At 32.6% G+C, this 12,528-nt stretch overlaps 1 protein-coding gene across 1 annotated transcript in view; it reads right to left on the bottom strand.

Annotated features, from left to right (window-relative positions):
• SMC3 (structural maintenance of chromosomes 3) overlaps positions 1 to 12,528 on the bottom strand; it is a 198,663-nt gene that overhangs the window by 166,440 nt on the left and 19,695 nt on the right. Inside the window, exon 2 of the mRNA XM_085813974.1 lies at positions 7,415 to 7,490. Coding sequence (XP_085670100.1) covers positions 7,415 to 7,490 — 76 coding nt within the window. The remainder of the gene's footprint in view (positions 1 to 7,414; positions 7,491 to 12,528) is intronic.

The following is a 12,528-nucleotide window of genomic DNA, read 5'->3' as shown; positions in this document are numbered from 1 at the left end:
AAAGGGATAACGCTTGTTGACGCAAATCTACAGCTATAACTAATAAAGAATTTCCACTTTTTTACCGATTAAAAGTTGTCTGTGCTTGCTCTTTCCATCGATTTATGTTTTATAGAACAAAAATAGAGAAAGTAAAAAGATGATCCGGCCTTTGCAAAAAAGGAAGGAAAAAAATAATATTTAAACAAAGTAGAAAAGGAGATGGATATATAATATTTATTTCTTTTAATGTGCCTCGGACCGGCAAATTAAAATTCTATCCGCGGGCCGGATAGAACATTCCGGTGGGCTGCATTTGACCCGCGGGCCGTAGTTTGCCCATCCCTGATATAGCCCAAAAACAAAACGGTAAAGTGCACAGTAGAAAAGACCATCTTCTCCTCCCCACACACAAAAAAAAAAAAAAATAGTAATAATTGGCATGGATGTCGAAATCAAAGATGATGACAGCGATTTTTTACCATAAAGGATTTATTCCCCATGAATATGTAACTGAAATCTAATCAAGTAATCATATTTTTACATGGAAGGGCTTTTTCGATGTATAAAAAACATAAAGCAAATAAGGAAGGAATTTTTTTTTTAATATTATTTTTTTTAATTCTTAGCAGGTGCCTCCCATTCAGGTTTCATAATCAAACAACAAATGTCATATTCCAAACTAGTTTTGATTAAAAGATGTAACTTTATTGAACTAAATAACAAATATTCAAAATTTATACTTTTTTTTTATATGTCACTGAGAAATGTATGCTTGTAACTCGTCTACTAACTTAGGATAATCGACAATATAATTTGACTTGCATGCTCTCAAACAATTATCTACGTGCAAATCAGGAAGTTTTTAACAACACTTTGACTTACACTCTGACAACAAATAAGTCATACTCGAAAAAAAAGTCTCACAATTACAGGTACCTGAGCAATAAGAATTAATCTCTACCACACATGACTTTAAAAAAGGATACCGACTTCTGTTTACCAAGCTCCAAAACATCTTATTGGTTTCATTAAGATTTTAAAATAACATAATTTTATTGCTGTAACCATGTTTTCTCCATCAGTACAGGGATTTATAAAGCATTTTAAAATAGGCTCTAAATTTACAAAGTCAATGAATCTAGAATCAAACTCAGTTTGCAATTTCTTAAGAAAGAAGATATATACAATTTTAACATTGACCTTGAAGCTTTTCATAATGTTCATCACATCAGCAACATGATCATTCTTGCCCTGTAATTTCAAATTCAGCTCACTAAGTTTCTGTGTTAAATCAATCAAAAATGCCAAATTTGTTAACCAGTTTTTGTCTTTCAGCTGTTTGTAGTTTTTTTACTTGGTATATTAGAAACTCTTTTATTTACGGTAACCAATTGATAAATCACTCAAGTGTTTCTCTTGCTCATCCAACAAGTCTCAGTGTCCAAAAAATCTGTAAACTCTGTATCTTCATCATTTTCCAAAATTAGTTTAAATAGTCTGTGTTGCACTCCACTTATGTCCATTACTGAATTGATTACTTTTGTAATAACAGCAATTACATCTTGAAATTCAATGATTTTTGCACACACAGGGTTCATAGCCACATTTTAGTTAAAAAAATAAGCACCTATAAGCACTTTTCAAGCACATTTTAAGAAAAAAAATAAGCACCTGTCTAATTACATCATACACAACTGCATAACCTTAAAAATTAGACTTGTAATTTAAAATAATAAATATTTAAAATATAATATTTAGACTTGTAATTTAAAATAAAGTACTTATTAAGAGAGAATAAGCATTACCTCAACCATAGAAAATAATTACTTTTTTTGTTTTTGTTTTTAATTTTAAATAATAGTTCAATTTACAGAATTAGTTTACAATGAGAGGAAAAAAACAACTATGAAGAACTAAACTATATTACAAGATTTAATGATGAAATTTCAGTTCAAAATAGAGAAAATAAATAATAATAAGGCATATTTATTATATTCGCTTGGAACCTAATAATAAATACAATTTATTTTTCCACTCATATTGATATTTAAATAATTTAAATCTAAATTCTGAACATTTTCTAAATTTTCATTGTATATCAGTTTTCTCTTAACAGATATTGCAAACAAAGTAATTTAAGTAAAAAAGAGGAACATTTCTGAAATCAGAAGACAGAAATTTGCTTCATGCAGTCATCTTTAACAGTAAAAGCTTAACTAACCCGCATACTTGGAAATTGGCGAATATTCAGACAGTCGAGAGTAACTTGCAGGAGCGGAGGGGGGGAGATAGACTGTAGCTGCTCTTTAGATTTTTCCGCTAAATAAATGCTTTTGACATTTAAATATGTGCATCATATAAAAATAAACCAACGGAACTAAAAAAATATTCTGCTTAGCAAGCACAGAATTCTTTTAAGTGTTCATAAACAAATCTCGGACTGAATATCAAAATTAATTATCTCTGCAAAATATCGTTATTGCGCAATACGTGCGCCGTAATTCTTCCCTACGTGATATTACGCAGTCGGAATCAACAACTGCCGGTATTGGGAGAATAAAGAACTAAATAACTGGGGTGTTTTTCATTCTAATTTTCAACAGACGGCGTTAAATTTTTGGAATAGAATCATTCTTCGCTTGGGTTGGTAGACCGCTGAACTTTTAGTCCTATTCAATCCAGATTGGAAAATGACCAAAAGAAAAAAAAAGTCCGTTGCTTGTTTTGCATCGAACTGTTACAGTTTCAATATTCAAGATTTTGCGGAGAAAGGGGAGACCTCCCAACCTTCGTATTGCATAAAGTATTGGCCAAAAAAATGAAATTATTTTGACTATTCTATTACTTTCCCTTTATTTAAGCCATTCCGAATATTATTCCTTAGAAGGCTAATCTGTGTTAAAACACAACCATTTTTGGAAGTTTACTATACTTCAGCAGTTATGCTTATATTATGAGCATATGTATGTTATTATAAACATTCATACATATGCTCATAATATAAGCATAACGATCATAATAAACACGAATATGAACTGACCAAGCAGAACGAGAATGCAAATTTTTAAGATCTTGATAAAAATTCAAACGTGTGTAGTATTTGGGTGGGAGGGAAAGAATGCCGAATGTAACGGAATTTTCTACTGCTTTCGCAATTCTTTGAACAATAGAAGGACGGGCACCTGTCTGTACTCTTCGTGCACACCAAAAGTTATGTTAATGCAGAGAAAGGGGGAAAAGCTATTTCCGGGATTATGACTCACCATCTGACGTTCCATATTAGGAAGAAAAGTTGTTTATTTATTTAGTTTTGGCTTTGGTACAGGGAAAAATAGCGCATTCATTAAAAACAAAAGCACTGAAAGCAAAAAATAAGCACTAAAAACAAAACAAAAAATAAGGGCTTTAAAGAAAAAGTAAGCACCTATAAGGGCCTTTATATTTTATTTTCAAATATAAGGACTTATAAGCACTTATAAGGACCGCTACGAATCCTGACACAATTATTGCTAGTATATAATGCAATGAAATGCAACAAGTTTTGGAAAACAAAAGGACCTGTTGACTTTCATTGCACAAAATAAATCCTTTCCTCGTATGCGCTACGAAGTAGGAGTTTTAGGAAATCTCCCTTTATGGTAAAATCATCAAAGACCATCTTGCCAGTTGTGCTATATCTGTTATAGCTTTCAATTCATCAAGTTGTAAGGGGGGGGGAATGCACCTCTGATCATATCTTTTATCAGTTGGGTTTCTAAGTGGCTTACAATTGTTTCAATTCTCCTTGTAACAGTTCCAGCTGACAATTGCATAACATTATGCCCAATACAATTTCTTTTTTATTTCTAAAATATGCAAAAAGTACATCAGCAGATTCCAACATTGCTTCTTTTATTGTTGCACCATTTACATATGGCTTTTTCTCTTACATTACATATGGCTTTTTAAGTATATGCGAAACTTATAATGATGCCTTTGATGCTTAGAATGATTTGATGAAAGTAGATTGTTGCTTCAAAATCAATGATTTTAATGATAAAATTTTATTTCTTCGAAGTTCAGAAAGTTGATGATACTCTTGAGTCAAACTTTGGGTGCACAGTTTTAAAATATCTCTCAGGGTTACTTTTCTTTGGAATTGTTACAATTTTGTTGCATAATAAGCATATTTATGTAAGATATAATAAAATATGATAGCTGTTTCAAAAAAATAATTGACGACCTCAAAATCAACATTCTAAATTTGGTAATCTGCCTCTAAATTCCTCTCTTCTCACAGGTTCCATACTTTTCTATCTTATGTAACGTTTTAATGCAGATGCCTCTCATCCAATCAAATTAATTCTAAACCAAAACTGTGAACTGAAACTTCAGCCTTCTTGCTATGAAAGTATATAACCTGCCCCTTTTTCCGCGTCAGCTGTCCTGCTGGTAAAACGCTTTTCATCCATGCTGCTGCCGCTTACTTGCTTAAGATGACGTCGTACTTCAAAATGGGAGTTATTCTATTCAAATATTATTAAGAAGTATCTTATCTGAAAAAGGATGATTTGATATGCATGGAAAAAATAAAGATTGTGATTTTTCAAGATATGTTGTGCTAAATTGCGTCATCATGCTTTCCACTCTGCCACCTTCAAACCACAGGATCATTACAATAATATGGCGCAGCCGATTTTCGACCCTACAGGCGTGGAACTTCAGTGCAGTTTATTTCAACTAATCTCACATCGTTTAACGAATGGATAAAATAAAAAAGGTAACTATTCATCTGAATTCCCCAATCAAGTCATTAAGGTCTTCTCGGTCATCTAAGCAGTATCGTAAGCTGTTAAGGGTTCCACTGCTTTCATCTACACTTTTAAAATCATTACATATATATGTCTTTATGATTTAGAAAGCAAAACTGGTACTCCCCTTCTTCATTAAAATTATAAGTGTGTGCTTGCTTGGCTTTGGTTTATCGTGGGCTGTTTCAGTCAAAGGTTTGTAAACAAAACCCTGTAAGAAAAACTTCCTGGATGATTAGAGAGTATATAAATGAATCGAAAAAGAAAGCAATGTTAGAATCATAGACACTACATTCCTCATAATTATTGATATCACTGCCTGTTTAAAAGAAATCTGGAGTATGTTTACAATTTAATCAAAATTGTCACAAACAGACAGATAAAGTAGACAGATGTCTTGATTTGTGCCCACTAAGTCGCTCTGTTCACACGTACTGGCAATTGCATCAGAAAGATTACAGTTAAATGCATCCACCACACCAAGCCATAGTGCGCTGTCGGATCAGTCTCACCATAGTCGGCTCCACGTGACAATGAAACATTTCGAGCTGTGGTGATGCAATAAGGTGGCTGTTTGATGCACAGACGTAAAAATACATCATTTAATATATAAACTGCACTGAAAGGCAGAATAATTTAGCGTGGGTTTATTGGGATGGGGTGGAGGACCCCATGCTACTGGCCCCTGATCTATACAATATCTAAGCATTCAATTGCAAAGGTAAATTACGACCATATTCTCTTAACTTATCCTCAACTGTCCCCCCCCCCCCCCGAAGCTTAAGATAGTCATGAAAGGACAGATTTGAAAATTTCTCAGATATTAAATTAAACGTTACGCATATTTTGTCAACATTTAATTCTAATGCTTATAAATGCCTGATGAAACGCTGAAAAAATTCCACTCTTCTGGTGCATCGCATTGGCCTTCAAGAGGGTGACATTTACATTATTAAATTTATTTGAAGGTTAGTAACCTTTTTCTTATTAAGAAACTGTCTCGTTACTTTATAGCCACACCCTGTCTAATTATTTGCTATGCAAAATAATCCACAACAATCGAACACAGGCTGGTGCAAGGTCTAGCATTCCATACAGATTTAATCAAACTAATATTAAACTATATGGAGCTCAATCCATGCATCTCGTAGTAACAGAATGCTTCTGGAAACTTTGTTAAAGGGCAATCAGATGGAACTATACCAGCAGCAATGTGTAACATTTCCTAAAGTTGTGAAAGATCCAGTTTGAAGGTCGGATTTAAATTGATAACATTTTTACTCCTGAACCCAAAATGTTATCCCAGAGCACAATGTTGCATGTAATATACTCAAACTGATGCAAAGATGATGTCTGGGAACCCTTCCCTGCTAACACAAGGAATAAATGATTTCTAACTGATATCTGACTTAAGCTATTGATTGAAGGTGGTAACCTCAACTGCACGAGATTAAAACCTCAACATTTTAGCAACTTCTGCTTAACTCGGATAATTTCTTTCATCCTTAACGGTACTTTCCATATATCACTCCCATACAGAAGATAGTGCAAAATAGATCTCCTTGGATATTGCAATACTCTATCACATCCACACAACAACCTAATATACCAAGTCTTACCAATTTAATATTTACAATCCATAAAATAACCTTCACTGTGATGCGTAATACTCAGGATATACACAGAAATACCCAATTCAAATAACATGTACATGGTTATCAGCTTCATGTAACCAAAACTCCAATTACACCACACATTTGATACATCTTCAGTGACTGAAACGGCATATTCCCATATCTGCTCATAGTGTGCTTAATCGGATATTCTGAAGAGTACTTGAAAATATCAACCGTGGAACCAGTGCATACAAATGCATATAATATTGTCAAATGAAACACATGCACATGTAATGAAAATGTGAAATGTGTGCATTGCATTTCTGTAACAATGATTCTTGCAACAATCATTACACTGCACTTGTGTTTCCAGTTTTCAACTTTAATATCCACTCTGTTCTCAGTGCACTCTTTGTCTGTTGCTCTCACCCCCCCCCCCCCCCGTTGTGTTGTTTGTCCCTGCAGTTTTGTCTGCTGGACATTATTCACCTGCCCAACAACTGATAAAAAAAAGCAGGTTGGGCCTCTTGCACTACCTTTCCAGCTGTAGCAACTGCAACCTTCAGAAAAAAGAAAATCTTTAGAGATCACACACTATAAACGTTTTATTAAGTATATACTCAGAATCTAACACAATAGTGCATTTATAGCTTGTTAACCATAAAAAATACTGATACTGAGGTTGCAATTTAGTAAGCATTCAGCGCACATTTTTCTTCAGTTTACAAGTCATGTGTAATTTTTTAGACATCAGCACACATAATATGTGGGAAACATTGCACAAACCGTATCTCTGCCTTTTTTCCATATATAATCTGCACAAAATATTTTATGAACAAATTTCAAAATATAAAATTATGATATTCTGAAATATGAGTATATAAAAATATGACAATTCTATTAGAAACAAATGAGGATTTTAAAAAATCTCCTCTTTACATAAGATGTAATTATAAAAACAAAGAACAAAAGAATAAAAATGATGTATAAATTTGTTATATATACATAAATATTATAATGCATTACCGATCACATTATGTCGTGGACTAAATGGTTCGACCACAGTTTGCTCTCGATAGCTTCTAAAGCCTTGAATAACAATCTATGGAAAACAAGAGAAAATAGTTATACATATATAGAGAGGAAAAGACCGAGAATAAAAAGGCTGATAGTCAAAAAAATGTTTATAAATAATACCTACAAATTGTCAATCGCAAGATCTAAGAACATACATTTACTACACATATTTATTTAAATGAATGGTCCCTTTAAAAAAATGAGATGAACATTTCTCACAGTTCCACAATTGTGCATAATGCCTCATAATTATACTTTATACAGTAACTCTAATTCAGAAGTAAGCAAAACACTTTGTGTCTCACTTGCTACTGAAGCTGGATACGGATGGCCAACAAATAATATGACCAACAAATACTATTACCATTTTGTCAGACAAGTGAGCATAAGAAACAACACTATTACCACTACTTTCTAAAAATAACTACCAAAAGTTCATTGAAATACTGTTGCTTTAAACACAATAGTAACACATATATTAGCTGTTAGCCTGAAATCAAGGAAATAGGTTTGACTCCTGTATAATACTTAGCTGCACATGTCTCCTTGTTTCTTGCGAGTGTAATAATGGTGGACCGCAGATAAACTTATCGATGAGCAAACAACTAATTACCAATGTGTTTGGCCCTTCCCAAAGAATGCTGTCAAACAAATATTTAACCATCTGGGGAGGGGGAATTTGCCACCAAAAAGAACTTTTATAATAAACCAAGGTGTTAACTCTTGTAATCAAAAGTAAGAAATGCAAAATTTAGCACAAATGTAAAAATCAGACGAGTAATACCAGCAATATCATGCAGAATTTTTATTTCCTTTAGCTACATTTTTTATTACTGATAAAATAAATGACACATGGAAAAACAGAGAAATAATAATTATTTTTTACTCTTTGAGCTATAACCATTCATTACCCAGTTTAATTTGGAGCTATGATAAAAGTGTGGGATGGGAAAAGATTTACATTGGCCCTGTTTATTTGTAACTAATGTCGTATTTTTCTTAAAATTAATCTAGTTTCATCAGTTTCCAAAATGGATTTAGATGAAGAAATTGTTTGCTCTAATGACAACCAAATGATCAATGGGTTCAGACATTCACTATGAATGCTACGAGATACCAGGACTATTAACCAGAAATATACCTGGTTAGATGCCACGAGAAGATACTGACACACTTCCTGGCAATGACAATATAACATAAATGCTATAAAAAATGCTTGATAAAATCAAAATTTTAAATACTAGAAAGTGAAAATAAAAATTAACCCCATGGATCTCAGACAGCCAACACAACAGTCATGTCACTGATTATTCCAGGGGAAAAAAAAAAAAAAAAAAAAAACTAGTACAAAAGTTTAGTTCTATTTACATCCACATGTATAAGAAATGGCCAAAACTGCATCTGTTTACATCATCCATCAGCTAAGTTTTCATTATGCAGTCACACATGAGGTGAGATACCACTAGATATTTTTATGGTTGATGTTAGTTTTTCTACAAATATTACACCTTAAAAATCAATGAATGTAATTTCAAAACAATTAGTAACCTTAATTAATTAATTATTAGTTACCTGTCCTTTGAGTAGCCACAAGTTTGAAAAAGATATTCCCATTTAAGAAGTCTTTTTAATCTGAATCTCAAAGAAAATTTTTCGAGCAGATTTAGCTATCTTCTTCAGACTTACTACATATATACATATGCAGTAATATAGCAATATAAGAGAAAAATAATAATAAGCATTTTTCTTATATTGCTTTATTTGAGTATATTATATATTATGAGTAGGAATAATGACTTAGCAGGATAGAGAAACTAATTAGATTTCTGTTACCATTCTAAACCAGCAGCCAAATATTACCAAAATAAAACCACACACACTGTAACAATTAAGATCCTAAAGATTACGCCTTCTCCCCCCTTCCCATAAATATAAATTACTTTCACTCATGCATAGCCTTTAACTGCAAAATAACCTACAATGTACTATCTTTTGTCTGTTCTGCAACTGGAATATGTTTTTCTAACTCAGCCAGTCACACCTACGCTACTTCGGTAAACCCAACTTCATGGTAGTTTTTTTATGGGTCTGAGATTTTAACCTACATTTGAACAAAAGCTGTGAACAAAAGGATAAATGTAAAATCCTGAAATCATACTGATTTTTAAAAAAATGTTCTGTATCAGAATGAATTTACGCCACACATTCAATTCAAATTTAAATTAAGAAAAATAAGGATGTGGCTTATGTCCATAACCTTACACAAATTATTTTATTTCATCCCTGTATGTAATTAAAAATGTACTTATTTCTCATTTTGAAATAACAACAATGTAGCAGTAGCAACAGTAACTCTAATATTATTTAACAACGACATTGTTGAAAACTACAGAAATAGTTAGCAGAAAGCTCCTTAGGTGCACACAACTGTAACCTAGATTTTTCAGTGACGATTCTGTATTATGTACCTATTTATGAAAGAAAAGGGGGGTATCTGTCAAATAGTAATTATATTTCCCTGAATCTGCCAGTAAATGATTACTGGTAATTTCTTTTCTTCTCTCTGTTTATATGGTATTCGGTTTCGAGGGCCGTAAAAAATCGCCAAACTTTTGTTGATGCCAATGCTGCCAAAAGTTATTGCGGCAACCCTAACGCAAGAAAGGAAGTATAATAGTAAATAACTATCTAATATTGATGTTTTAATTTAGATGAAAGTTTAAGTTGACATAATATTTCGCTACCGAGTTATCGCTAAAGTATAATGTCATCTCGTTGGTTGTTCAAACATAATTTTCTATAATGAATGATGCCTTTTCTTTGAAAACATTCTCGGTAAAGTGCAGAATTGCCCACTTATTTGTTTGCCGCTTTTTACAAGGGAAAAAATAATTGGATTTTTGTCAATTTTCTTTTACTTTTTAAGTGACAATAGGTTGATGTGTACATAGATAAAGTCAGGGGTGTGCGCAGTGCCATTTTTGTGCAATTCTGGGATTTTTTTTTAAGTGAAAATAAGTCGATGTGCACATGGATACCAAGTATGTGCAATTCTTAAAAACGCGTCAAGCAGTGGGTGATTCTGCACTTTACCCATAATTCTATCGCAGACTTTTCATCATGGGCAATTCCCAAATTATTAAATCCATAGGTTATCAAAAAAGGAATTAAAAATTAAACTATTATTTCAATGGCGTGTTAAGAAATATAGAACTATATAAACTTATGCAATCTGAAATCAGCGCTTACGCTAGATTTGGCACTCTGTTAAATGGGCATGTTTGCTAGATTTGGCGCTTTCGCGCATACATTTTCGCTGGAATTTTTTTACGGCCCTCAAAACCGAATAGTACCGTTTATATTTAAATATCATCTTTTTTTTTTTTTTTTTTCTTTTCCACTTTCCACTCCTACAAATGGCTCATATGCAGGGCAGATCATATTCGGTCTAATACAGTAAGTCTTATACATGATATATAAAATTTGGGATTTTTTTGGGAGGGAGGGGGATGGTAAAAGATGACTATAGTTTCAAACAATATAATTGCCATTTCAAAGAAAATATTGAAATTGCAATACCTACATATTTAAATATGCTTTTACATATTTTAAGTGTGAATATAATCACCGTTGTAACATTTTTGTGTGGTTTTATGCACCGTTGTAACAATCATTGTAAAACAAATCAGGAAACACAAATTGTGTGACATTACAAAAAAATGCCATGCAGAAAGCATTATGATATCATAAAAACATTACGAAGAAAGTAAAATATAAAAGAACTACACTTAAATTTAATTCTTGCATACAGCTTCTGGTGGCAATATACCTGGAACTGTACTAATACAGCTTCAAAAAAAATTTTCTTCTAGAGTGGCACTATATAAATTCAAGGCACTACCAGACTTCTTAGTTATTTTTTACTTTGCAATTTTGCAAATTCCCATATGGTTTTTAATAAAAAGAAATTGAATTTACCATTCTTAAAGTAATACAAGTTCATACAAAATGATTTTTGGTCAAACTTCCAATTTTTTTTAATTAAATTATCTCAAAAATTACATCTCTAGCAATCAAAATATATATGTAATATTTTGGCAGTCAGGCACATAAATGAGGGTTGGCAATGACGACACCGAAGTTAATTATTTTCATTCCACATCTTTATTCAATTCACAGGCATACTATCATTCTTTATTAAATAAGATTAAATTCACTGTGTCATAGTATTCTAACAAAGAAAGGCGGAAAAAATGCTTGAAATGCGGAAAAATGCAGCACAGATCTGAGCAGCAGAGAGAGAGAGCGTTTTCTCTCTGACTCTGACACAAAATGGCTGGCTGGCGCAAGTTTTCTATTTATACAAGCGGTTACCTAATAGGCTGGAATGTTCTGGAAAGTACTAGTCTAGGGGGAAGATACTGAAATTGCGGAAAGTTAATTAGAGGTTGCTTGTTCGCATAGAGAAAAGTCGTCCTATTTTTTATATTTTACATATATATATATATATATACAGTGGTGGCCAAAATTGTGGACACTTTTGGAAATTTTTATGTTTTTGAACTTTGTATGCTTATAGAAAACGTTACGTTTCCCAAAATGCAAACTTTTATATATCATTTTAAAGAGAATTTATTACTGAATTCAATACAAAGCACAAAATTCAATTATTTGCAATACAAAAAAAGTTAAACGACAATAGTTCTTGATATACATTAGATAGTGATGATTGCAGTGAGTTTTCAGTACTTAGTAGGGTACCCTTTACTTTTGATTACAGCTTCACATCGATGTTTCATTGAGCTGACAAGAGTTTTAAGCTCTTCTTTCGTTATTACATAGTGCCAGGAAACAATTATAGCCTCAATTAGTTCCCTTTTATTTGATGGGCGCCTCATTCGGACAAGAGTTTTCAAACGGTGCCACAAATTTTCGATAGGATTGAGGTCAGGACTGTTTCCTGGCCATGACAACAATTTAATGCTCTTTGTACGAAACCACTCTTTCGATATTTTGGCTGTGTGGCAAGGAGCAGAATCCTGCTGAAAAATAAACGAAGCATT

This window comes from Stegodyphus dumicola, chromosome 3 (genome assembly GCF_044657685.1).
Source record: "Stegodyphus dumicola isolate Sdum_Otavi_A_Nest chromosome 3, ASM4465768v1".
Lineage (NCBI taxonomy): Eukaryota > Metazoa > Arthropoda > Arachnida > Araneae > Eresidae > Stegodyphus > Stegodyphus dumicola.
Note: the sequence above shows the minus strand (reverse complement) of the source record. Positions and strands in the feature narration are given on the sequence as shown.